At 38.0% G+C, this 26,001-nt stretch overlaps 1 protein-coding gene across 4 annotated transcripts in view; it reads right to left on the reverse strand.

Moving 5' to 3' along the window:
• Window positions 1-7,126: 7,126 nt before the first annotated feature.
• The window catches only part of LOC134339795 (pumilio homolog 2-like), a 125,218-nt gene continuing 106,343 nt past the window's right edge, over window positions 7,127-26,001 (reverse strand). For all 4 annotated transcript variants that reach the window (XM_063036587.1, XM_063036577.1, XM_063036598.1 and 1 more), the window contains 4 exons: window positions 16,077-16,202; window positions 13,892-14,013; window positions 13,404-13,596; window positions 7,127-9,881 (listed from right to left, as the gene is read on the reverse strand). In XM_063036587.1, the coding sequence (XP_062892657.1) occupies window positions 9,750-9,881; window positions 13,404-13,596; window positions 13,892-14,013; window positions 16,077-16,202 (573 nt within the window). In that variant the 3' untranslated portion in view covers window positions 7,127-9,749. The remainder of the gene's footprint in view (window positions 9,882-13,403; window positions 13,597-13,891; window positions 14,014-16,076; window positions 16,203-26,001) is intronic.

The following is a 26,001-nucleotide window of genomic DNA, read 5'->3' on the forward strand; positions in this document are numbered from 1 at the left end:
TCACAGCCCTGAGGGGCACCTCAGAATATTTTTTCCCATAACCCTCTGAACCAGTCCCTTTCAAAGATTTACTTAGCTGTAGGACACGGAGCCCTTCGTTTTTTTGATTCTCCATCGGATGCCCAGAGTTATCTGGATCAACTTTCACCTTCAACACCTTAATTGTTATTTTTTTTTAACTATCTCCGTTGATCGGAGGCTGTGAATTGGTTGGTTTTAACTTTTTCGTGCCCTATTTGGGCAGAAAAGTTTATTTTTGATTTCTTAATATGGTTGCTAAACTTTCTTTTTAACTGCGTCATTTCTTTCTTTTCCCAGGGGATTCTGGGTGGTTACTTCTTTTTTGTCATCTTACGTATTTCCTGTGTGGCCTTAAATTTTGTAGTTTTTTAAAAAATTTTATTTTGTTTTGCTTTTTATAACTAGTTTATGTTAATAATCTTATTTTTTCTTGTTGTTGTGTTTATTCATGGGTTTGGGGTTTATTGTGGTTTTTTTTAATATATATTTTCTGGCTTTTGTTCTGTTGTGTGTGTATTTTAATTGAGTTATCTTTTTTTACTTTTTTACTGTTTTACAATTAGCTGATCTTTTTCATATTTATACCTTTTTTTTAGGGAGCATATACCGGAAGTCATGGGGGTAGTTTTAGCGCTTGCTTCTTTTGGGCGGGTCTGCTTTAGATTTTGCCTTGGAGTCTTGGGGCGGGGGGTGGCGGGAGGGGCTTCACGTTTTAGTTTTTTTCTCTTTGGGCTATATACATTATTGAAGTACTGGTTGCGTCCTTTTTCCCGGTATCTTTTGTATGTTCTGTTTCCTCTCCGGGTTCGTGGGTCGAGCCTATCGTCAATCCTCCTCGCTGTGGGTTGACTTTAGGATCTATGGAGTCTATTATTAATTTTGTCTCCTGGAATACTAACGGTCTTAATCATCCTATTAAAAGGAAAAAAGTTTTTAAAGTGTTCCGGAGACTTAAAGCACAAATTTTATTTTTACAAGAGACCCATGTACGAAGGGGGGACAGACTACGTTTTTTTAAATTCTGGAAGGGTCAACAATTTCATTCGAACTCCAATGCTAAGATTCGAGGCGTCTCTATTTTTATAGATTCCTCAGTTACTTTTATACAACAGGATATTATTTCTGATCCGAATGGTAGATTTTTATTGGTTAGTGGTTTACTATTTAATAAAAAAGTAGTTTTGGTTAATGTTTATGCTCCTAATATGGATTGTCCGGAATTTTATAAATCATTGTTTAATCAGTTTCCGAATTTGAACGAGTTTTCATTGATCTGGGGCGGAGATCTTAATACCTGTTTGTCTCCAGCTTTGGACCGTTCGGCTCCTTTACGGACCTTACCTAATAAATCTGCAACTTTGATTAACTTTTTCCTTTCTGATTCTGGGTCGACGGACATTTGGCGTTTTCTGCATCCTCAGGAAAAAGATTTTTCCTTCTTTTCACATGTTCATCATTCCTATTCAAGAATTGATTATTTTTTTATTGATTCTCGTCTTATTCCTTCAGTGATTAAATGTGATTATGATTCTATAACCATTTCGGATCATGCTCCACTTAAGTTTTCTATTAAAATTATGGCCAATATACAAAATAATAGACAATGGCGTTTTAATTCGCTGTTGCTTCAGGACTCGGACTTTGTTAATTTTATGAATGAACAGATTGAGCTTTTTTTTACAATTAATCATACAGAGGATATTTCGGTTAACACTCTTTGGGACACTTTTAAAGCCTATATTCGTGGTCAGATTATTTCGTATTCTGCTGCTTTGAGGAAGAAACAGAAGCAGGAGGAGATGGCAATTGTGGACAAGATTAAAGAAATTGATAAGAAATATGTTATGGCTCCTTCTGAGGAGTTATACAAACAAAGAACTGAACTTCAAATGGAACACAGTTTATTACTCTCGTCCTCGATTGTAAACCAATTAAAGAAAACAAGAAGTGAATTTTATGTTCACAGTGACAAAATTGGCAAGCTGCTGGCTAATCAATTGAAATCTAATTATGTTAAATCTCAAATCAATCAGATTTATAACCAAAATGATCGATTGACACTGGATCATGTGGGGATTAATCAAACCTTTTGTGACTTTTATTCTTCTTTATATCAATCAGAGTCTCCTCGAGATTCTAAATATATGAATGATTTTTTAGATAAGTTAGACTTCCCTCAGATTTCACAGGATATGTCTTCTATATTAGATACTTCCATTACTATGGATGAGATTAAGAATGTTATTTTTTCTATGAATCTGGGGAAAGCTCCTGACCCGGATGGGTTTACCGTTGAATTTTATAAATGTTTTGCTTCTTTATTGATCCCTTGGCTCTGTAGGGTTTTTGAGGCTTCTCTGAAACTTGGTAAACTTCCTGAATCCTTTAATAGAGTGTCAATTTCTTTAATACTAAAGAAGGATAAAGACCCTGCTCAATGTGCATCTTATAGACCAATATCTTTATTAAATGTTGATTCTAAAGTTTTTTCTAAGTTATTAGCAAATAGACTAGAAAAAGTACTTCCTTCTATTATTTCGGAAGACCAAACGGGTTTTATTAAAGGTCGTTACTCTTTTTATAATATTCGTACATTGTTAAATATTGTTTATACTCCCTCACAAAATGTTCCTGAGTGTGTTATTTCTTTAGACGCCGAGAAAGCTTTTGATAGAGTAGAATGGCCTTATTTATTTAAGGTGCTTGAAATGTTTAATTTTAGCTTGAAATTTATATCCTGGATTAAACTGTTATATCATTCCCCTGTAGCCTCGGTCCGTACCAACTCTTTAAACTCACCTTTTTTTCCTCTCTTTCGAGGTACTCGACAAGGCTGTCCTCTTAGTCCCCTATTATTTGATATTGCATTAGAACCTCTTGCAATTGCCATTCGAGAATCTTCAAATATTACTGGGATAACTCGGGGATTAAAGTCCCATAAATTATCACTCTATGCTGATGATTTACTTTTATATATTTCTAATCCTGAGAAATCCATTCCTGCTGTTTTAGAGTTATTAGCACAATTTGGTTTTTTTTCAGGTTATAAATTAAATCTTAGTAAGAGTGAACTCTTTCCGATTAATAAACATCTTCCCTTATATTATAAATTTCCATTTAAATTGATTGATAATTATTTTTCTTATCTTGGGATTAAAATTACTTGTAAATATAAAGATTTATTTAAGATTAACTTTTTACCATTAATAGACCATATTACTCAACTTTCATCCAAATGGTTTCCCTTATATTTAACTTTGATTGGTCGTATTAATGCAGTTAAGATGTTTCTTTTTGCCAAAATTTTTATATGTGTTTCAGGCATTACCAATTTTTGTTCCAAAATCTTTCTTTGATAAAGTTGACTCTAAAATTTCTTCATTTATTTGGCAGAATAAGAATCCGAGACTGGGTAAAATACATTTACAGAAAGCTAAGAGAGATTGAGGTTTAGCATTACCTAACTTTAGATTCTATTATTGGGCTATTAATATTCGATATATGAAATTTTGGTTACTTGATCAGGACATACTATCTATTCCTAAATGGGTAGCATTGGAACTACAATCTGTTCAGGGTTATACACTTGGCTCTATTTTAGGTTCCTCTCTCCCTTTTGATTCGAAACGCCTTAAGCAGGTCTCTAACCCGATAGTTAAATATGCTTTGCGCATTTGGTTTCAATTAAGAAAATTTTTTGATCTTAATCAATTCGGGTTAGCGATTCCTATTTTATGTAACATATTTTTTCCTCCCTCTTTTACGGATCGCGCTTTTCAAACTTGGAAGACTAAGGGTATTTAACGGTTTTTGGATTTATTTTTAGATGGTTCCCTTATGTCTTTTGAACAATTATCTAATAAATATAACTTATCAAGAATACATTTTTTTAGATATTTACAAGTTAGAAATTTCCTAAGTACTATACTTTCTTCCTTTCCAATGCTTCCTCCTACATATATTTTAGATTCGATAATTAACCTTAATCCATGTCAGAAAGGTGCATCGGCTATGATTTATAATATTATTATGAAACTTAGGAAAGCTCCATTTGATAAGATTAGGGTAGATTGGGAACAGGAATTGGGGCTTACCATTTCTGTGGATGATTGGGGGCAGATTTTACAATTAGTTAATACTTCCTCTATTTGTGCTAAACATTCCCTAATTCAATTTAAAGTGGTTCATAGAGCACATATGTCCAAAGATAAGTTAGCGCGTTTTTATTCGCATATTAATCCTTTTTGTGATAGATGTTCGGGGCAGATAGCCTCTTTAACTCATATGTTTTGGTCTTGCCCTACTTTGGAAACTTTCTGGAGAGATATTTTTAATATTATTTCTAAGGTATTAAATATAGATATCTCTCCTCACCCTATTACTGCTATCTTTGGACTACCTAAAATTTCTAGTAATCTTTCCCCTTCAGCCCGTAGAATGATTGCATTTCTTACTTTAATGGCGAAAAGATGTATTTTACAACATTGGAAAGAGCTTAATGCTCCAACTACCTTTTTTTGGTTCTCTCAGACGATTTTATGTTTGAATCTGGAGAAAATTAGAAGTAACCTTTATGATTCTTCATTTAAATTTGAACAGATTTGGGGACCTTTTATTCGATATTTTCATTTAATGTAATATATACCCTTCTTGTTTTTTTTTCACTGTTTTTAATGGAGGTCGGGATTGAGGACGTGATTTTAAGTTTAACTCTGTTTGGTTTCAAGTTAGCCCATTGCTTTGCTTTTAGTTAGTTGCACGGTGGGTTTTTTTTTGGGTTTTTTTTTCTTTTTTTTTCCATTGATATATATAAAATTTAGTATACTATTATGTTATCTTGGCTCCTTATGTTTAAAGTACATTGTTTGTAGTATTTTTTTTGGTATTGATACCTTCTGGAATTTTATTATACTTTAACATTGTATTAATGTTTATATGGTTTACCTTTTTGTATACTTATTCAATAAAAAGATTTAAAAAGAAAGCTGTAGGACACACTGCATCTACATGTATGATTTATGAAGCCAAGTCTATCATTCTTACTAAAGTCGAATTACTGCACATACATGGATCCTCCATGGAGAATTTGGAGCACCAGGTTTCTGGGAGTGTAACGGACTATTTCATCTGCTCCCTACCACCTCTTTGGTTTAAAAAACGCACAGCAGCATCTCTACTTCCTGACATTGAGGCAAGTAAGGCTCCCTCCACCCATTTTAAACAATTTTTAATGCAGCAACATTTCAGTATGGTCCCATCACCGTTTTGTACAAGAATTGCAAAACATCTGAGAGGATCATTGGGGTCTCTCTTCCACCCATTAAGTATTTATCAGGAACACTGCATTCTTAGCATTATCGATGATCCCTCCCATCCATCCAACAATTTCTTTGACCCCCTACCATCAGGCAGGAGGCGCCAAAGCATTAGGACAAGAACTGTTAGGATAGGGAAGTTTCTTCCTCCAGGCCAACAGACTGCTGAACTCCCTGCCACCAAATATGAATTTCATCATACGGTCTCATAACGTATGACCTGCCAGTAATGATATACTGTTTACTTTTCAATTTGTATCATATATGCATCTTATTATTTGTTTATGATAATATTATTTGTGTTATGTGTCTGAGTTGTATGTACTGTGTTGTGCACCTTGGTTCAGAGAAATGTTTCGTTTGCTGGTGTACGTGTACAGTTGAATGACAATAAACTAAACGAACTTGCATCTTAAGGCCATCCCACTTCATTGTACTTGCTCCATCATGTCTCCCTCATCATAGAGTCTTCCCTTTATAAAGAATATTTTTTCAAATGTGCTTTATAGTAACAGTATTTTCTACATAGCTCATAGTACAGGACATTGGCAGTCCACTTGTATGGAACAGGTAAGTTGGGGAGCAATGTAATATTGATCAGATATTCCATTTTAGTGATGTTTGTGGGACAAATACAGCAAGAATACTGGGTGGGGGATAATACTTGTTTCCTTTTCCCCAAAACAGAGCCAGGAATGAGCAGATGGGCTTCAGCTTAACATCTATCCAAAATGCAGCACATCTTATAATGCAATATTATTGTTGGGAGTTTCAAACTGAGAGGATTTTGCTTTAAGTCCAAGTATGGTACTTCAAGTTACTTCACCCAGCTGAGGATGTCAACAATGGATCCAGATAGAGAAGTTTGAAAAAAAAGACACTCATTCAAAAAAAGAGTAGCAATTAGCTTCATGCAATTGTTGATGTACAAAGTTCAGATAAATTTCTGCATGACATTGGGATGTGGAGACATCCTTTGGATGATTAATGTATTGCAATCACTTTAAACTACTGAACACAAATTTAAGTTGTGTGGAACTTAGATCTAGTCCACAGTGGAGTGTATAGCACTTCGGAATATTTGATCTGTGAAGAAAAAAAGTATTCAAATAATTCATCATGTCTTTGTGACAGCTCCAATAATTTATTCTATTTGCAGTGACACATATCATTGTTATCTCCAGGTTGTGTATATCCTGAAACTATATATTGTTCTTTTTAATATGTTATTTGAAATTTAGATTGCTATTGTATTTCTCTTATGCAGCTGAAACTCTGAATTAGAAGTATTGTCCGCAGCCTATAGAACATCACTGTGGTTTATCGGTACCATCGAGATGTCACACCAGTCAATACTAGTATGCTTCAGAGCATAGGACAAGTAGGAATCAGCATGTGCAGCATAAAGTAATGGGAGAAACCAAAAATAGATTAAGGAGCAGAAATTCGGCTAATCTACGAAGGGTCTCAGCCTGAAACGTCAACTGTACCTCTTCCTAGAGATGCTGCCTGGGCTGCTGCGTTCACCAGCAACTTTTATGTGTACCAGAGCTTGCCTTCCATTCATTACCTACTATATTTGATTTGTTATATCCTGAACTACAGAATAGGGAGACTACAGAAGCAAGATGCTATTTAGGACTTAAGAACACTATCTCCATAATCATGGATTGCACATTCTTTCCCACAGGAAATCATTTACTACTTGGTGGCTCATGGACCCTCATTCTTAACCCTTTACACTAGTGCTAGCAGATACGTTCACATTTAAACTTCATTCAACGCAAAGTGAAATAAAAACATTTTCATACGGAAAACAAAACAAGTTTAATTCATACGTTATTGACATCTTTTATGTACAGCATATACAACAATGAATGTAAGATTAGTCTGTCTTAACCACCAAGGAGCCAGGAGGCAGACCTTGTAACAAAAAAAAATGGTCCATCAACTACAAGGAAATGTCAGAGCATTCTCTAGTGGTTTTGTTCATTTGATATCAAATCTAATTAAAACTTCATCAGCTTTTTCACCTGGACTCACACTACCCAAAACTAAAACTAGAGCACAATCCTCACAAAGTGACCTCCTTAATACAGCAAATAAATAGCTGCCATGGAAACTAGGGCTGCACTGACTGATGTTATTAACATGCCTACAGGACTATGCACACTGTAGGCTAACAGCCAATTATCTAAACATGGCCAACATGATTTTTCCTGATGATTAATTTTTTGCAGCTCTCAAACAAGGTTAAAGTCTGCAAAGCAATTGAAAAGCTAGGAAGCGAAGAGCCAAAGTACACCGAAATTGAAAAATACAGATGTCATAGCATGAAAAGACTTTAAACTAATAGTATAAAATAATCAAATATTAAAAATTTAACACTGAAATATGAACTAGTTTGAATAATTTAAGTTCAATGATTTTTAGTACAAATTTTAAAAAAATGACTGCACAGCCCTAATGAAAACAACTTTTATCTCTTCAATGCTAAGGACATCACATCCAAAGGCATTAAGATAAATAATTCCCAATTGTTCCAAATCCAAAAGTCATTCTGTTTATACAAAATACTGACTTTTCAAGTATCACTAAAGTACAATCACAATCTTATCTTTCAGAAACTGAATATACAAAGCACGTTTCAAAATATTTCCAGATGCAAAGAATACAAATAACTATTAATTATATACGATTGCAATTCTGCCTGCAAAACTTCATCAGGAAATGTACATAAGGCCTCCTGTAAAATGTACATCTATATGTAGTGTTACAACCACATCTTCAAATAAAAATTTGACAATATCATACATACTTCCACTTACTAAGATTGACAATTCCAAAATACAGTACTTTCTGTACAAAAAGGATTTACTTTTGAGATGGAAAGTAATTTTGGTTTCCATGGTAACTGGATGCCTCAGTCTAATTTTTTCAATTTTACTATGCACAACTTTCACTGAAACAAGGAAACATTACGATTGTAAATTTTTCAAAATTTACCATATGAACAGAATATCATTAGCTACAGTTATAAACAAAACATATTGTCCTAATAGATAAAAAGCCAGTTCATCTTTTAAGCCATAGAAAGATAGTTTTTAAAAAATCACTTTTGATTTAAAGAACTTTACATTATACAACACTCTGCAAGGGAAGGGGAGCAAGTTAGTGAATGTACATTAAGATGCAAACTTTGTTTTCTGAAGGGTAAAAGACTTCTTAACATTTACAGCATCAGGTTTACAAATGTACAATTTTACAATCAAACTATGTATTACTACCAAGTTAGCCAAGCTTGTGATTAAACACTGAAATTGCAGATTCTCTTGTTTACAAATTGTAAACTTACATCTATAAATTGGAAATCTACACATATACACTATGTATTTAGAAGTGAAACAAGTTTCATTATTTTTACATGCGTTATTTTGGGCTACCAAGACCAGCCTTTAATGACCCATTAATTTTCAAATCTGCACAAGATTTCTAATTTTTTTTTTAAATTGAAAAAGTAAAAATCAAACTGCCACACATCCATACACTTCCTTACATTAGTAATTTAAAAATACAAATTCCTTCAAATCTTTGCAAAATAGACTGAAAAGCCAAATTTTGATAGAGAAAAAAAATCAACTTTTCAGGCAATTTTTACATTTAGGTTATGCGTATTACAATGATTCCTTAACTGCCACGTTGTCCAATGGTTAAATACATACGTATGTATATACATCACTGCTATACATTGCTGAAGTAGAAAAACAGGGCAGTGTTTATCTCAAAAAATAAAACCCTATCAAGTATCGACATCTCCATAGTAAAATAAACATCAGGAGTAACATTACATATCAGCCTGTCATTTAAGCACTTCCCTGAATTACATCAAATTTCAACAAACCAAAACCATTTGTTGTGCTATTTAAATATTGGAGTCAACAAGCATTTGCTGAAGTACAATTTAACTTCATCCTGTTTTGATTAATATAGTATTTTAATTAGCATCTCCCCCAAAAGTTAAACTAATCAACTGGGCCTGAAAAGTATCTAAAACTACCTGAATTTAAAGTTAATCTAAAGAAATATAAAATTCTTTACAAAATAAAACAAATGATTTTACAAGATATAATTTACAGCATGCACAATTTTGTTCAATACAATTATGTTAAATTTATACAATCTGTACTTTACCCAAGTTTTCCCACAACCTGGCAGCAAGAAGAAACCAAATGCACAGACTCAGGACTTCGACACGAGTTGCAATTGATTGGTAAAATATACAATTTACAATTAATTTTAAAAAATGCAACAATAAAATGTTATTTTGTCTCTCCACTATTAAGGCCTTCATTGTTTCGTACACCCAATATTTAAGTAGCACAGTTTAATATACTTCTTGTGTAAATCAAAAACTTAGAGTATTCCATTTTGCGGTCCTCCAATTGGCCCCAGATCAGTGGTATTCTTCATGTAATACTTTTCCAGTTTGGCTAAGATGTGTTTTCCATAAGTGTATTTTCGTAAGGTTGTAATATGAGGACGAATCTGTATACAAACAAAAAAAATTCAGAAATATCTTTTAAAATGACTCAAAATTGATAGGCGCATTCTACTTTAACAATTAGTGCCTACTATAAAATGGGATACATGTTATGTTAGAAGAGATGTAGCTGAAAATCCATGCATTTCAATTGCATCTTTCAATTAGCAAATACTACTAAAAATGTAATAAAATATATTTTCATTATTTACCAAATAGAAGCAAGAGTTGTAGAGCACAGAAATGGGCCCTCTTGCCCAAATTTTCCATGCAGACACAGGTGCAACCTGTAAAGCACTGGAATAACTCAGTGGATTAGGCACAATATGAGGGAAATGGGCAGTCAAGGTTTCAGGCAGTAACTCTTCATATGGACAAGAAAGTAGAAATAGCCAGTATAAAACGGTGCAAGGAAGAGGCAGGTGATAGTTGAACCCAAGGCAGAGGGTTAGGACCTAAGACAAAGGAGCAGAATTTTGCCATTCAGTTCATCGAGTCCGCACTACAGTTCCATCATGCTGATCCCGGATCCCACTCAACCTCTTATCTGCCCTCTCACCATATCCCTTCGTGCCCTGACCAATCAGGAATCTAACAAGTTCCGCTTTAAATATACCCACGGACTTGGCCTCAACCACAGTCAGTGGCAGAGCATTCCACAGATTCACCACTCTTTGGGTTAAAAAAATTCCTTCTTACTTCTGTTCTAAAAGGTCACCCTTCAAGTTTGAAGCTGTGCCTTCGAGTTCTGGATACCCCCACCAGAGGAAACATCCTTTCCACGTTCACCTTATCTAGCCCTTTCAACATTCAGTAGGTTTCAATGAGGTCCCCACGCATTCTTCTAAATTCCAGCAAGCGCAGCCCCAAAGCTGGCAAACGGTCCTCATAGGTTAACCCCTTCATTCTCAGAATCATCCTCATGAACCCCCTCTGGACTCTCTCTAATGACAACACATCCTTTCTCAGATAAGGGTCCCAAAACTGTTGATAATACTCCGTGCAGCCTGACTAGAGTCTTATAAAGCTTCAGCATTATCTCCTTATTTTTATATTCTATTCCCCTTGAAATAAATGCCAACATTGCATTTGCCTTTTTTTTTTACCACAGACTCAAACTGTAATTAACCTTCTGAGAGTCTTGCATGAGGACTCCTAAGTCTGTTTGCATCTCTGATGTTTGAATTTTCTCCCAATAGTCTGCACTATTGCTCCTTCTACCAAAGTGCGTTATCATACGTTTCTCAACACTGTATTCCATCTGCCACTCTATTGCCTATTCTTTCAATTTGTCCAAGTCCTGCTGCAATCGCATTGCTCCTCAGCAAGTCAAGTCTATTTATATAACACATTTAAAAACAACCCATATTGACCAAAGTGCTGTACAGATCAGAGCAGGATAGCTAAAATTACAAATACGAGAAACATAGACACAACCAATAAGGCAAACAGCTTATATGCAGAAAAGAAACAACACAAAGGCCTAGGCACAAGCCAAAAATCAGCCACATCAGGAGGATTCAAATGCTAGTGAATAAAAATAAGATTTGAGCCTGGATTTAAAAGAATCGATGGAGGAGGCAGATCTGATAGGGAGGGGAATACTGTTCCACAGTCTAGGGGCTACAATAGCAAAAGCGCAGTCACCCCTGTGCTTTAGATCGCGGGGCAGCCAGGAGCCCCAAGTCAGCTGACCTGAGGGACTTGGAAGTAGAATTAGGGGTAGAAGGTCTGTGATATAAGGGAGAGCCAGCCCATTTAGGGCTTAATAAACAAACAGGAGAATCTTAAAATTAATTCTGAACTGTACTGGCAGCCAGTGGAGAGAGGCCAGCACTACCTACCTCTCCACCTATCTTCGTATCATCCGCAAACTTGGCCACAAAGCCATCAATTCCACTACATAAATCATTGACAAACAATGTGAAAAGTAGCAGTCCCAATACGGACCTCTCATAGGTAGGCGATAGGGTTGATAGGCACATGAGGGCAGAAATGATGCCAGAAGGTTAAACGTCATAGGTGGAAGTGCCAAAGGATGGAATATGATAGAAGATAGTGGAGCATGGAACAACAGAGGTTGTGGTGGGGAGGGCAACTAATGGGAGAATATTGTGTTTGACAGGCAGCTGGATCAGGTGAGGGGGGGGGAGAGAGTGAGAATGAGCCAGAGATATGATATAGGGAAAAAAAGACAATTACTGGATGCTTGACCATCTGATATTCATTTTGCCCGATAGGAGATGCCGAGGTAGAATTTGAGGTGCTTGTTTCTTTAATTTTCATTTGGCTGCGAACTGGCAGTGGAGGAGGCTGTAAACAGGTATGTCAGTATGTGAATGGAAAGTTTAATTGAAATGGCTGGTCATTGGGAATTCCTGGCTGGCACAATTGACAGCTGGGATACTTGAAGAAGCCTCTTCCACAGCCAGGACATGTTCAAATGAAAATGGTGGAACGGCACTTCATGTTTCACCAGGTTGGGTAATCTCCAACCTGGAAGAGTGATATTCAAATTCTGGAATTTCCAGTAACCATTCACCCTCAGTCCCTTTTCCCTTTTTCCCCTCTCTCCTCCTGATCCAACTGGCCCCCATATGCCCATCGTCTACACCAGTTGCCCTGCCTACCTCACTTCCTTTATTCTATGCTCCACTGTCCTCTCCTTCAGCTCTTTGTCACTTCCATCCATCACCCACCCCAAGCTTCTGATTTCATTCCTGCCCTCATCTATCATCCCACCTCCTCAGCTGGGTCCACCCAACACCACCTCGTTCTTGCTACGCCCATTCCCTCCACCTTTTCACACTGGCCATCTCCCCTTTCTTTCTAGTTTAGATGAAAGACCTCGACCTGAAAAGTCGACTCAGATGCGCCCGACCTATTGAGTTCCTTCACTGCTTTTTCTGTTGCCTCATATTCCAGCAACTTGGGCTTTTATGAGGACCCAAGTGTCTTCCCAAGCTAGTTCCAAGTGCCTGCATTTTGGGCCTCTAGAGTGCAAAAGGACACAAGTTTAGACTTTGATCATCTCCGGCTTTGTTTTAATGGAATAGTAGTGTCCTACTCAGTGTTAGTTACAAAATACACAGCTATTTACAGTAACATTTTGTTTCCTTGAGCAGACAGTAATAATACTTTTGATAGTCATTAATAGTCATAAAGCAGAGCACAGAAAGGCGTCATTTGGATTATTGAGTCTGCATTGACCATTAAGCACTCATTTACACTCATCTAAGATTAATCCCACTTTACTCTCCCCACATTCCCATCAACTTCCGCTAAAATTCTTACATACCAGGAGCAATTTACTGTGTAGTGGTTAATTAAACTAACAACCTGCATGTTTTTGGGATGAGAGGATATAACTGAGCAGTACATTGAAACAGAGTCTCATGCAAACTCCACACAAACAGCACTAGAGATCAGGATTGAACTAGGGTGGCACTGTACTTACATTGTTTAAATCACTTGTGTTGAATATTAAATAGTAATTTCAATTATCAAATGTATCAATAAAAATTTACCTTGTGCATGATGATTTTACGCTGAGCTGGTTCTGCCACATCAATCATCTTCTGAACCACATAGTTAGCATATTGATCTTTCATCATTGTGTATAAGGCACTATGAGGACCATCATTCTGACAGCAGATCTCATCGATCAATAAAGCACGTTCAGTACGAGAGGCATGAGTGACACACTTTTCGACAACATTGCTGGGGGGGAAAAAATCATTAAAGCATGTTCAATCCACCAAACAAAAGATTTTCATTTTCAAATTTTGTTGTGCAGAGTAGTGGCATGAAGGATCTTCAGTGAAAGACAAAGATGGTCGAACTAGGATGTACTTATAATATTTTACCTAAAGTATTCTTACATTACACCATTTATGCCTGAACATTTCATTCAATCATGCTACTTAATGTAAAAGATAAAGATATATGGGAATAGCCTCACAGTCCTATTATTAGTTTCCAAGTACACATTTATGTGAAATGCAAATTTGTATACCTGGCAAACTTATGCTGACTTAGAGCAAGAACTTTCCCCCTTATTTCAGCAACGATCTTGCTCTTATCTTCAGGGCGCCCATGCTCCAAAACGTGCTGGATGACATAATTTCCATACTGATCCTAATAAAACACAATGAAACAAGTCTTCTGTATCAATACACAATTCCATAAACAGTGTTTTATTACAAGCATTTTTCCAATTGGCTGTTAAATTTTGATCCCCTCTTATGGTAAATGATATTGTGAACGCCTCAAAAGAAAATAAAAATTCCGAGCTCATAAAATTGAGTCAACTCATTTTACTGCACCATAGATAGGGTAGTAAGTAAAATTACAAAATGCCCTAACTGTGTGCCTATTGACAAACTTCAATTTGATAGTGTATGACAGATTAGCAGACATACATTTAAACAAGAGAGATGGCAGATGCTGGAATTTGCAGCAAAAAAAAACAAATGTGGTAAGAACTCAGTGGGTTGATGTTTCTAGCTAAACCCCTTCATCTGAACTCCAGAAAATAAAAATCACAACCCAAAACATCAACTGTTGCTTTCTCTCCTTTCCAGATGCTACCTGAACTGCTGAGGTATTTTCATTAGTTTGAAAAAAAAATTAGTTATCCATCTCACCAGGATCATTTAGTTACATTTTTTTTTAATCCGGCCAAAATTAGTATCACAAAATATATTTCAGGAAGCTGTACTTGCAACATTTCAGGATTAACCAAAGAACACCACTAAATCTCCATATTTTTTTCTTCCCCAAATCATTCATAACATTCCCTAATTTCCTTTTACTTTGTTTCGCTGGAGAATCCTATTTAATGATCTTCAAAATACGTTTTCTTATGTATCTATGCAAGGAATCTGAACCTCATTTGCTATAACCTCAGTTAATGAGAAAAGCTTCATCTCAGAAATGGGCAGGTAGCAATCAGACGCAAGTACCTGTTAGAGCTGATTGTTGAAATGGATACCTGTTTACACCTCATTACTTAGCTTTTGTTTTATAGATTAAGTAAACTAGATTGTATCACTGAGGCTACGTCCACACTACACTGGATAAATCCGTAACCAAAGCTTTTTCTCTTCATTTTGATCCTCCATCCACACTGAAACAGCATTTTCCTCCCCCGAAAACGGAGCTTTTCTAAAACACTCTCCAGAATGTTTAAATCAGAAAACGCCAGTTGGGCATTGTAGTGTGTATGGGGTAAACGGAGGTTTTAAAAAACCTGTCGTCCCTTTCATTGGTGAAGAGACCATGGCTGTAGGAAATGTTTCCAAGGTGACCCCTCTGTGGGAGTGGGGAAGATGTTGGTGGGGCCACCTGGGGGTCTGTGTGTCCGTATGTGTAGCTATTGTAGTGGCTGTGAGGTTGCTATTGTGTCATTTTTTCAATGTTCGTCGTCAGCTGGGTCATACTGTCCGTGAACTCCCTGTTGGTTGCCTCCATACGCTCCAATACTTTTTTTTTTAGTTTTAAGTCCTCCTGCGTGAGAGCCAACAGCTGTCCGTCATTTGGCAATTTCCTTTTAAGCTTTTCTGGCCTGTAACTGGACAAACGCGCACCACGTATACCCTTTCCTCTTCGCTTGTTTTCTGTAGATGTGTCCTGCGCATGCCCAGTAGGAGGCGACTCGCCCAAATACCCGTTTCAATGTAGATGGAGGTAGTTTTCAAAAATGCCTGCTGTGAATGCCTATTGTTTTTACGCAAAACCAGCGTTTTCAAAATTACCCAGTCTAGTGTGGACGTAGCCTGAGTACTAAGCACAGATAAATGAAGTTTGCAATTAAAGACAATGAATATATGATGTTAGTGGTAATGGCAAGTAATGCATGTTATATCATGGAATACACACGTTTTCTTTCTTAAATGTAGATATACTCAATTAAATATCAAATTAAAAACAGCAATAGAATTACTTATTTAAATAGATAATTATTATAATTTAACAACGTGATCCGCAAAACACTGAATGAATTAACATCTCAGAGAAGGTCATTTTTAGCCATCTATAAAACAGCGGTCTTAAGCGGACTGAAGTGCCAAACCTGATATCAAAACCATATTAATGATCCTAGAATTCCTTGCAAAAGGATGTTTTGCTTACAAATCTGTAACCTTGCCAATAAGAGAAGGTAGACTAACCGAATTCACGCAAGTGTAAACTGATCTCACCTGCACTAATTGTTCAGTGTGCTGATGCAGTTCCTCTAAGATTGGAAGAGTCTGCTCAGGTGTGCAGTGCTCCAAAATACGCTGAATAACTCGACAACCATAAGGATGCGTGGACAAGACAAATACCTAGAATAAAAGACAAAATTATTGTACAATTCTTCAATCTTTTCTCCGACACGTCATCTTGCTTTGTCAGAATCTGACAGAATAGGGTTTTTCTTCCTGAAAAAATATTTTTTTAAGTGCTTAGGTGGGAGGAGGCTGTGGAGAAAGAAAAGCAATACCCGACACCTTTTTTCCCCAGAAAGACACAGTTGAAGAAATGTGAATACAGAGTGGATTCCAGTAATTAGGCCATTGGTTGATCAAGGCAGCCACATATTTGAGACAACTCTTAAAGAATAAAAACAAATCCAGAAAACAGCCGGGATTTGCTTTGTTTATTTTGGATAATCACCATCATGTGCCATGTCGTATGACGTGGGCGATCATGGTCTATGACTATGATCATTCTTGGCAATTTTTTCTCCAGAAGTGGTCTGCCATTGCCATCTCCTGGGCAGTGTCTTTACAAGACAGATGACCCCAGCCATTATCACCGCTCTTCAGAAATTGCCCAGTGACAATGGCTGCACAACCAACTCTTGTGATGTGCACCAGCTGCTCATATGATCATCCACCACCTGCTTTCAATGTTTCAACGTGACCCTGATCAGGGGGCCAAGCAGGTGCTACAACTTGCCCAAGGGTGACCTGCAGGCTAGCAGAGGGAAGGAGTGCTTTATACCTCCTTTGGTAGAGACAGATTTCTGCCCTGCCACCCATATTTGGGACAATATGCTGCTTAATTCGGCAGAAGACTGTTGCCACACATTTTCTAACCAGCACCAGTTACATACAGTTTGTGTGTGTGTGTGTGTGTGTGTGTGTGTATTCAAAATGCAGTGATTTTTGTCATAGATAGTTGGGAGAAATAAGCAGTAAGATTACCACACCCAGCTAAGCCAAAGGCTTATTTAAAATATCCTATCTGAAAATAACTGTTGGCACCTGCTGTAACTTTAGAGTTTCTCTACTTAATTGTGATAACCTCCACCATGGGCATTTCGTTAAGGTGGTCCAAAGCACGAATTGGTCTAACAATAGCCCTAATAATAGAAGTCGACATTACTATGAGCAAAGTTTATACAGCTCTTAAATGCTTCCTTCTGATAAAGGCTTGAACACCTCATTCACACTGAAGATTAGATATTGCAGTCCCTGATTCTGTTTTAAACACAGGAAGTTAGATAATCAACCCAATCTTGCTCTCTGTAGAGAGATCAGAAAAGGCCGCAGAGGGTTGCAAACTCAGCCAGCTCCATGAGCACTAGCCTCCCCAGCATAAAGGGCATCTTCAAAAGGCAATGCCTCAAAAAGGTGGCATCCATTATTAAGGGCCCCAGAACTGTTTTGCTTACACCCCATGAAATTAGATCTTCATGCACAAGACAAAATCGATTCTGAATTTACCAGCGAAGTTTAAAGTGAATGTGCTCTTAAGATCCTCAAAGAAAAAGTACAAATGCTTTAGTCACAATCTTCCAATCCTTCATGGACATAGGGATAGAGACAGAGCAGTAAAGGACTAAAATTACTGCACTTCAGTTTAAAAAAGGGTAATGGGTACACTTGACAACTGTCATTTTAATGTCAGTAAGAACATTTTAATTATCAAGATGTTGCTTAACCAGTAAATGTAATGTCAAGCAGCACAAGGTTGGATTTACAGGAGCTAGTACATACGCAGCAAAGGATGGCTTTAAATTTTACAGACAGTAAAGTGAAATAACTTTGTAAGGGAATATTCAAGCAACAACAAGTGTATGGGAAAAGCTTTTATGATAGCTGCCAAAAGTGAGCATCAGGAAAGTTAAAACAAGCCATTAAGGAGGTGAAAGTAAGTTGTATTAGAGATGGCAATGACATTAGACTTAAAGCTCAACTTTGTGTTAAATATGTTACCAAACTTATCAGGTGAATGCTCGGAAAAATTTCTGGAAAATGTTCATAACCAAGATCGAAGAAAATGGCTTCCTTTAGAAATTGATGTTGATTTCCTTAGAGCATAAGTTAAGTGAAAGTCTACATGTTAAGCATATGGTTTTGATGAAAGAAATAAGAATTAGTTTATAGCGACTTTACTTAATATGATTGCTGAGGAATCAGCTGTTTTGCAAACAGTTTGCGGTGAGCATTTCTACAAAAAAAAGTGTGGCTGATTTAGGTGACTATCAAAACAAAAAATGTAGCAGCAAAGGTAGGCGAAGGGTTTAACTGTGTAGCTCTTCTAAAGAGAACAACTAAAATGAAAGTGCCAAGTGCCTCTCTTGCCACCATTCAGGGCCCCAAACTGTCCTTCCAAGTGAGGCAACACTTCACTTGTGAGTCTGTTGGGGTCATCTATTGCATCCGGTGCTCCTGGTGCAGCCTCCTCTACATTGGTCTTGACGTCAATGGCTTCCAGTACATTCCTTGGCCGGCACACTATTGCAGCTGGGTATGTGATAACTAGTAAGGCGAATGTGTTGATGGCTCTGATCCTGTTCTTCCCATTCAGCAGGCTTTTTAGGACCTGTTTTACTCTTTGGAGGTACTTCATGTTACAGCCTTCCTTGTGTCCTCATCGTGGCTTCTGCGTGCCTGCAGAATCCAAGTATTTGTAGCTGTCCTGTACATCTGGTATGTGGCCTTCAGGTAACTTGACTCCTTCCGTCTTGATGAGTTTCCCTCTTTTCACTACCATTCGGGTGCACTTTTGCAGTCCAAATGACATCCTGAAGTCTCTGCTGTACATACTTGTCAGGTGGATTAGTGAGTCAATGTCTCTTTCATTTCTGGCATTCAGCTTGATGTCATCCATGTACATGAGGTGGCTGATGGTCACCCCACTCTTGAACCTGTACCCACATTCACTCTTCTGAGACGATCTGGCTGAGGGGGTTCAAGGCTATGCAGAACAGCAGGGGATAAGTGTATCATCCTGGAATATTCCACATCTGATGGTCACTTGTGCTATTGGCTTTGAGTTAACTTCTAGCATTGTCTTCCAAAAACCTACTGAGTTCTTAATGAAGGTCCACAATGTCTTGTTGACCTTGTACAGAGACAAACATTCCAGGATCCATGTATGGGCATTGAGTCGTATGCTTTCTGGTAGCTGATGCAAGCTGTGGTTAGGTTGGCTTGCCTGGTCTTGGAGTCTCAAATGACTACTTTGTCTACCAACAGTTGGTGCTTGGAGCCTCTGGTTCCATTACTAACCCCCCCTCTGAGCTGGACTCAGGAATTAACACACACGTTCCTTCAGCTTGGTGGCTATGATGCCTGATAGGAGCTTCCATGTTGTTGAAAGGCAGGCTATAGGCTGGTAGTTTGATGGTGTTGCTCCTTTGTGAGGATTCTTCATTATGAATACTGCCCTTCCTTGAGTTAGCCAGTCAGGGTGGGAGCCTGCTTCAAACAGCCGGTTCATTTGAGCCAAGTAATGCTGTTAGTTTCTTCAGCCAATAGGTGTGGATCATGTCAGGCCCAGGTGATGTCCAGTTCTTCATACCTGTTACCCGTTGCTGTACATCTATTGCTGCGATAGTGACTAGCTCTTCCCCTGCGAGATTGCAGATGCTTGCTTGTAGGTCTTTCAGTCATTGGGCTCTAGTGTTATGTGATGCTTCTTTCTCCTATATACTCTTCCAGTACTTCTCAGTTGCCATTTTGGTTGGTTCAGGTACTGGCATGTTGTTGCTCTGGAACTGTGCGAATACTTTCCCCGGTTTTTTGGAGAAGAGTGCATTTATTTGCTTGGCATCTACGTCCTTACTGTACCTCTGTGGTCTGATAGCCAGAGCTGTTAACTGTTGCTTAGCAGTTTCCAGGGCTTTGGCTATGGACATGCCTCTGTATTTCCTAGTAGCCGAGATGATTCTTTGGTGTACCCACCTTTCTGCAGGTCAGTTAGGGTACGTCCACACTATGCCGGATAATTTTGAAAACGAAGCTTTTTCTCTTCGTTTTTCCCTCCCGTCCACACTGAAACGGTGTTTTCAGCCCCCAAAAACGGAGATTTTCGAAAACACTCTCCAGAGTGAATAAATCTGAAAACGCTTAATATCCAGCGTAGTGTGTACGGGGTAACCGGAGAGATTTTAAAACGCTGTCATGACAACACCTCAACAACAATGCTTTTTTCTGCTTCTGCTTGGTACTGCGCAAGCTGTTATAACGCGCAGTTGGTGTGAACGGCGTGAGAGTTAAATTGTAAAGTGAGTTTTTTTGACTATTTAAAAACGCTGTCATGATGTGCTGGAACAGATGTTCGTTGTTTTCTTGAACGCCACCACCTAACAATTTCAGAACAGACGGACGAGACTGAAGCCAGTTGACCCATCCCCTGTTTTCTGTCCTTGCTTGTATGAAGGTGGTTTACCTATTTATGCAAGTACTTCTCTGACAATAGATGTGTAACAGCCTAATGTAACATTGTATGGAGATACAAGATAACGCTGATGCAGATGTTTTATACATTTAACAAGGTGCTTTATTAATGTAACAGAGTTAGTTTTTCAATGTTCGTCGTCAGCTGGGTCATACTGTCCATGAACTCCCTGTCGGTTGCCTCCATACGCTCCAGTATTTGTTTTTTTTTTAAGTTTTATGTCCTCCTGTGCGAGAGCCAAGAGCAATTCCTTTAAAGTTTTTCTACTCTGTAACCGGACAACCGCACACGAAGTACACCGTTTCCTCTTCGCTTGTTTTCTGCGTGTCCTGCGCATGCCCAGTAGGAGGAGATTCGCCCAAATATCCGCCTAATGTGGACGGAGATATTTTGAAAAACGCTTAGTGTGGACGCCTGTTGCTTTTACTCGAAACCGGCGTTTTCAAAATTATCCGGCGTAGTGTGGACGTAGCCTTAGTCTGCTGATCTCCACTCCTGTGGTTTTCATCTTGGCTTCTAATCGTCGTCTCCACAGGGAGTTATAACAGTACATTCCACTGTATTTTATTTTGTAGCCCAGCATTTCTAGGACTGCTGGTGTTGATACATATATCAGGTTATTGATCTGTTATACTGGAGGCTGCAATTGTGAGCAGTGTTTCTAGCATGCTGTCTGATGGAATTTTAATCACTAAATCTGGGGGGGAGGGATTGGTCCGTTGACTTGACTGTCGCCAGTTTAGCCTCGATCTTTTCTTTGGTTGCAGCAGCCAGCGTCAATATGCCCCCAGTTGAGGTTCAAACTTGCATTTCCTGTGTACAAGTGATGCTATTACCTTTGCACCATCTGTGAGTTGTGGAGGTGGGGTTTGAACTCATATTTTCCAATCAGCTTGGTTCTGCAGCAATATTGCTGTGGTGCATCATGATTGTTTGTTTTCCAATTCAAGATGTGATAGCAATCCTCTAGCGACAACGTTTGATTGCTAGGTAACCAGTTGTTTTTCTGTGAATGTGGATGATGGTTTTCGTTGTTGCCAAAGTCCCCACGTGGACTTGATGTATCCTCTTTCATGTGGGTTGCTGCTAAAGTAGCATTCCATTAATTCCATGTTGTCCAATCTCGGCTATCTATGATTTGTTCCAGTAGCCAATTTCTCGCCAGAAGGTCCTCGGATCCCTAATCACTGGCATGGACCTTGTTAATCCAGGTGATGTCCAAGCTGGCATGATTCTTCTTGTTATTGTCACTCTCATCTGGAGGTTTTTGTTTGCAAATGGAGCGTAAGCATGAGACGGCCAGTCCAAGACCCCTACCGGGCCGCCAACATGGGACCTGAACCTAGACCCTCGCGCCCCGGAGCTCCAATCGTTCTCAGCGTCAGCCTCCAAAGTTTATTAACGTTCTTAATAAGAATCTTATTTCAATTATGCTACTTTCTTGCTTGTTTAACAGTCCAATATGAAAGTAAAAACTCACTTTGTTTACACTTTTAAATAAAAGTGCACTTTGTTGCAGCCCTTAGTCCAAAGCAATTATGAAAGTAAGAGAAAGGTTTGCCTTCAGAAACAGAAAATATAGAAAATAGGTGGAGTAAGCCATTCGGCCCTTTGAGCCTGCACCGCCATTCAGTATGATCATGGCTGATCATCCAACTCAGAATCCTGAGCCAATAGGCTGATCCTGGACTTATTTCATAATTTACTGGCATAATTTACATATTACCATTTAACTATTTATGGTTCTATTACTAACGAAAACCAATCTCCCCCGGGATTAATAAAATATGACTATGACTGTGACTACCAGCCTTCCTTCCATACCCCCCCATCCCTTTAGCCATAAGGGCCAGAATTAAGTGTCAAAAGGTATATGCACATTTTATCAAGTATGGAAATTAGTAAAAACAAAATCTTGGAATCATTTTCTACACTTAAGATTTCAGTTCTCAGAAAAAAAATTCACACAAGAGCCATCAGCTTTAAATCCTGGATACTAACAAATCTGATTACCTGTCCTGGGTGCAGCACATTTGTATAATCATAAGAAAAGCATACCAGCATCTTTACTTAGCATCAAAATCAGGTTTAATATGTTGTGGAATCTGTTGTTTTGTGGCAGTACAGTGCAATACATAATAAAATGTACAGTACTGTGTAAAAAGTCTCAAGCACCCTAGATTTTTCATATCAATTTTGTTTTAGATGTTTATTTTTTGTCTTTTGCATTAGTGTGCAGTAGAAAATATCAAATTTTAGATGACTAAACATTCATTTTTCAAAAAAATGTTGTATTTTGTTAAAGAAATGAACATACTAAACTTTTCAAATAAAAACTTGATTACTTTGTAGGTATATCGCCCAGTGCATAATTAAACAAAGATAACAAACATGTGCTAATGATCAATAACATGAGTTGAATGAACTAAACTGATTAACTGAAACAGAAATGGTATAGAAGGAATCAAACTGGACAACGAAACTAAAAGGTGAGGGGGTGGTAGGTGTGACAGTTTAACCTTCAAATCATCAATTCTTACACAATAACAAGAATACAGCAACAAGATAGTCATCCTGTATTATAAAGGCCTCTCCGAAGCAGAATATTTGCAGCAGCAGGAGTTTCAAGATGTGCTGTCGAAGCTCTTCTGAAGAAGCACAAAGAAAAAGGCAAGGTGGAGGACCAGAAATGCAGTGGTCAGCCACAGAAACTGAGTGCAGCTACCTCAAGAAGGCAACATCTATCAAAGATCTCCACCATGGCATCCTTTTGCAGCCACCATCAGGTTGGAGGTACTGACATCTGAATTCCCACACCATCAGGTTAAAGGTACAAAAGTTTAAAGTCTCACACCATCAGGTTCAGCAACAGCTACTTGCCTTCAAATCTCCCTACCCAGGCTTGTGCCCTGGAGAGGACACAGTCCACCAGAGGCGCAAACCCATGATCCCCTGGGATCGAAGGCTGCCTAATACTATTACTACTTCCCTTCAGCTCTTTAGTTCTTGAACCAAGCAACAAAACTCTAATCACTACAGTTTGGCAATACTATGAACAAAGTGGACTTTGATTATTGATCTCATTGCGTTGTCTTGTAAAACATTGGGCATAATTTACAGCGCCTTGTAAATGTATTCAGCCCCACCCTTTATACATATAAAAGGAATATTACAACCAGGGATTTCAATCAATTTAACTGAGAATTTTTATTCTCCTTTCCCCCCACAGTGGAGCCCAAAAACAGGGAAAATAGTAACGCATGAAAAATTAAATATTCAAAGACTGAAATGTCAGCAGTTCAAAAGTATTCATCCCCTTTGCTCAGTACTTAATTGAACCATTTCTAGCAGCCGTTACAGCCAGTGGTCTTTTAAAATAAGTCTCTATCAGCTTTGCTCAACATGATGGAGCAAGATTTACCTCCTTGCAAAAATCGGTCAAGCTGTGCCAGGTTAGTTGATGAGCAGCAGTGGGCAGCAGACTGGAAGTCTTGCCAGAGATGTTTGATCGGGTTAAGGTCAGGACTCTTGACTGGCAGTGAACTCTGGGTCGTTGTCCTGCTGAAATATCAACTTCTTGCCAAGCTTAAGATTTCTGGCAGAAGCTAGCAGGTGTTTATCCATAATCTCTCTGTATTTAGCAGCATTCATCTACCCCTCAATCCTGACCAGATTTCCAGTCCCTGCTGCTGAAAAGCATCTCTATAGCACAATGCTACCTCCACCATACTTGAAAGTAGGAATGGTATTACCTGGCTGATGTGATGTATTAGATTTACGCCACATGTACCATTTAATGTTCAGGCCAAAATGTTTCACTTTAGTCTCATCCGACCACAAGACCTTCTACCATATCTACACAGTATCTTCTAAGTCTTTATGGGCAAGGGTACACTTTATTTAGACAAAACTTCTTCCTTGCCAGTCTTCAGTAAAGACCTGTTTTGTGCAAGCCATAGAGATTGTGGAGCCATAAACCTCGTCTCCAGTTACAGCCGTTGATTTCTGCAACTCAGACTGACTGTTGACATCACATTAGCCTCTCTTACAAGCGCCATTTTTCTCCAGTGACTAAGTTTAGAGGGGAGGCCTGACCTAGGCAGTGTGGTTGTGGCTTCATAATTTTTCCACTCTTTCATGATGGATTGCAGAGAGCTCCAAGCTATATTCAGTGCTTTTTGGTTTTGTACCCTTCCCCAGATTTGTGCTTCTCTATTAACATTCCCCTGACTTGTCTGGAATGCTCCTTTGTCTTCATTTTGGTTTGTTCTGTTGACAACCTATCATACTGTTGGACCTTACATACAGATGGAGTATTTATTCTAATGAATTCATTGAAAATGATCCTCCAATTTACTGCATCAACAAACTGGGTGAGTTAGTAATACTACATCTGGAAAGGAGAAACTTAGCGTAATTACAAAGGGAATAATAGTTTTCAGCCTCATAATATAGGTTTATAATTATTAATATATTGTTGACAGGTTTTGGATTTTTTCTTTTGATTTGACAATGTTTTGTCGATTAGCTCCAAAAAAAGTCCCACTTCAATATATTTTAAATTTTGGAAATGAGACAGTAAGATATGAAAATAGCTGTGGGGGCTGAATACTTTTTTGAGCCACTGTATATTTATGTTTTTCTTGTGAATATTGCTTATACAATGCTATGTGTCTATGATGCTGCTCCAAGTAAGTTTTTCACTGCACTTGAGCAGCAGACAAGATTTACATTGACAATATTCAGTTGAGGAATATTCCTTTTAAATTGAATATTTGGATAAATATAATTAATCACAATTGCAACAAAAATTGTCTATCTATCTGATATACACTAGTCTGATTATATTTGGATTTTTAGAACTTCCATTCAAGTGAATGCTTAATAAAAAAAAACTTGCTTAGCTGGAAACAATGGTATAGGATATAATTCCGGAAAAATTCAGCTACTAAAATTGTAAAGATACTTGTTTATTTAATGCAAACAACAGGAATTCTGCAGATGCTGTAAATTCAAGCAACACACATAAAAGTTGCTGGTGAACGCAGCAGGCCAGGCAGCATCTCTAGGAAGAGGTGCAGTCGACGTTTCAGGCCGAGACCCTTCGTCAGGACTAACTGAAGAAGCTTCCTTCAGTTAGTCCTGACGAAGGGTCTTGGCCTGAAACGTCGACTGCACCTCTTCCTAGAGATGCTGCCTGGCCTGCTGCGTTCACCAGCAACTTTTATGTGTGTTGTTTATTTAATGACCTTGTTCAGCTATATTAAAAAAATCTGCCTAGGTACCAACAACCTATACTTATATTGTCAGACAAGTAATTCACTGATCACATAAAAGTATGCCAAGCATAATATTGTCATATTATTGTCTTAATTTTACAAAAATGTATTTCTGGTACCTTCACTTGTTGAGAATGCATATTAAAAGCTTGTGAACATTCTCCCTATGATT

Source organism: Mobula hypostoma, chromosome 2 (assembly GCF_963921235.1).
Source record: "Mobula hypostoma chromosome 2, sMobHyp1.1, whole genome shotgun sequence".
NCBI classification, from domain to species: Eukaryota; Metazoa; Chordata; class Chondrichthyes; order Myliobatiformes; family Myliobatidae; genus Mobula; species Mobula hypostoma.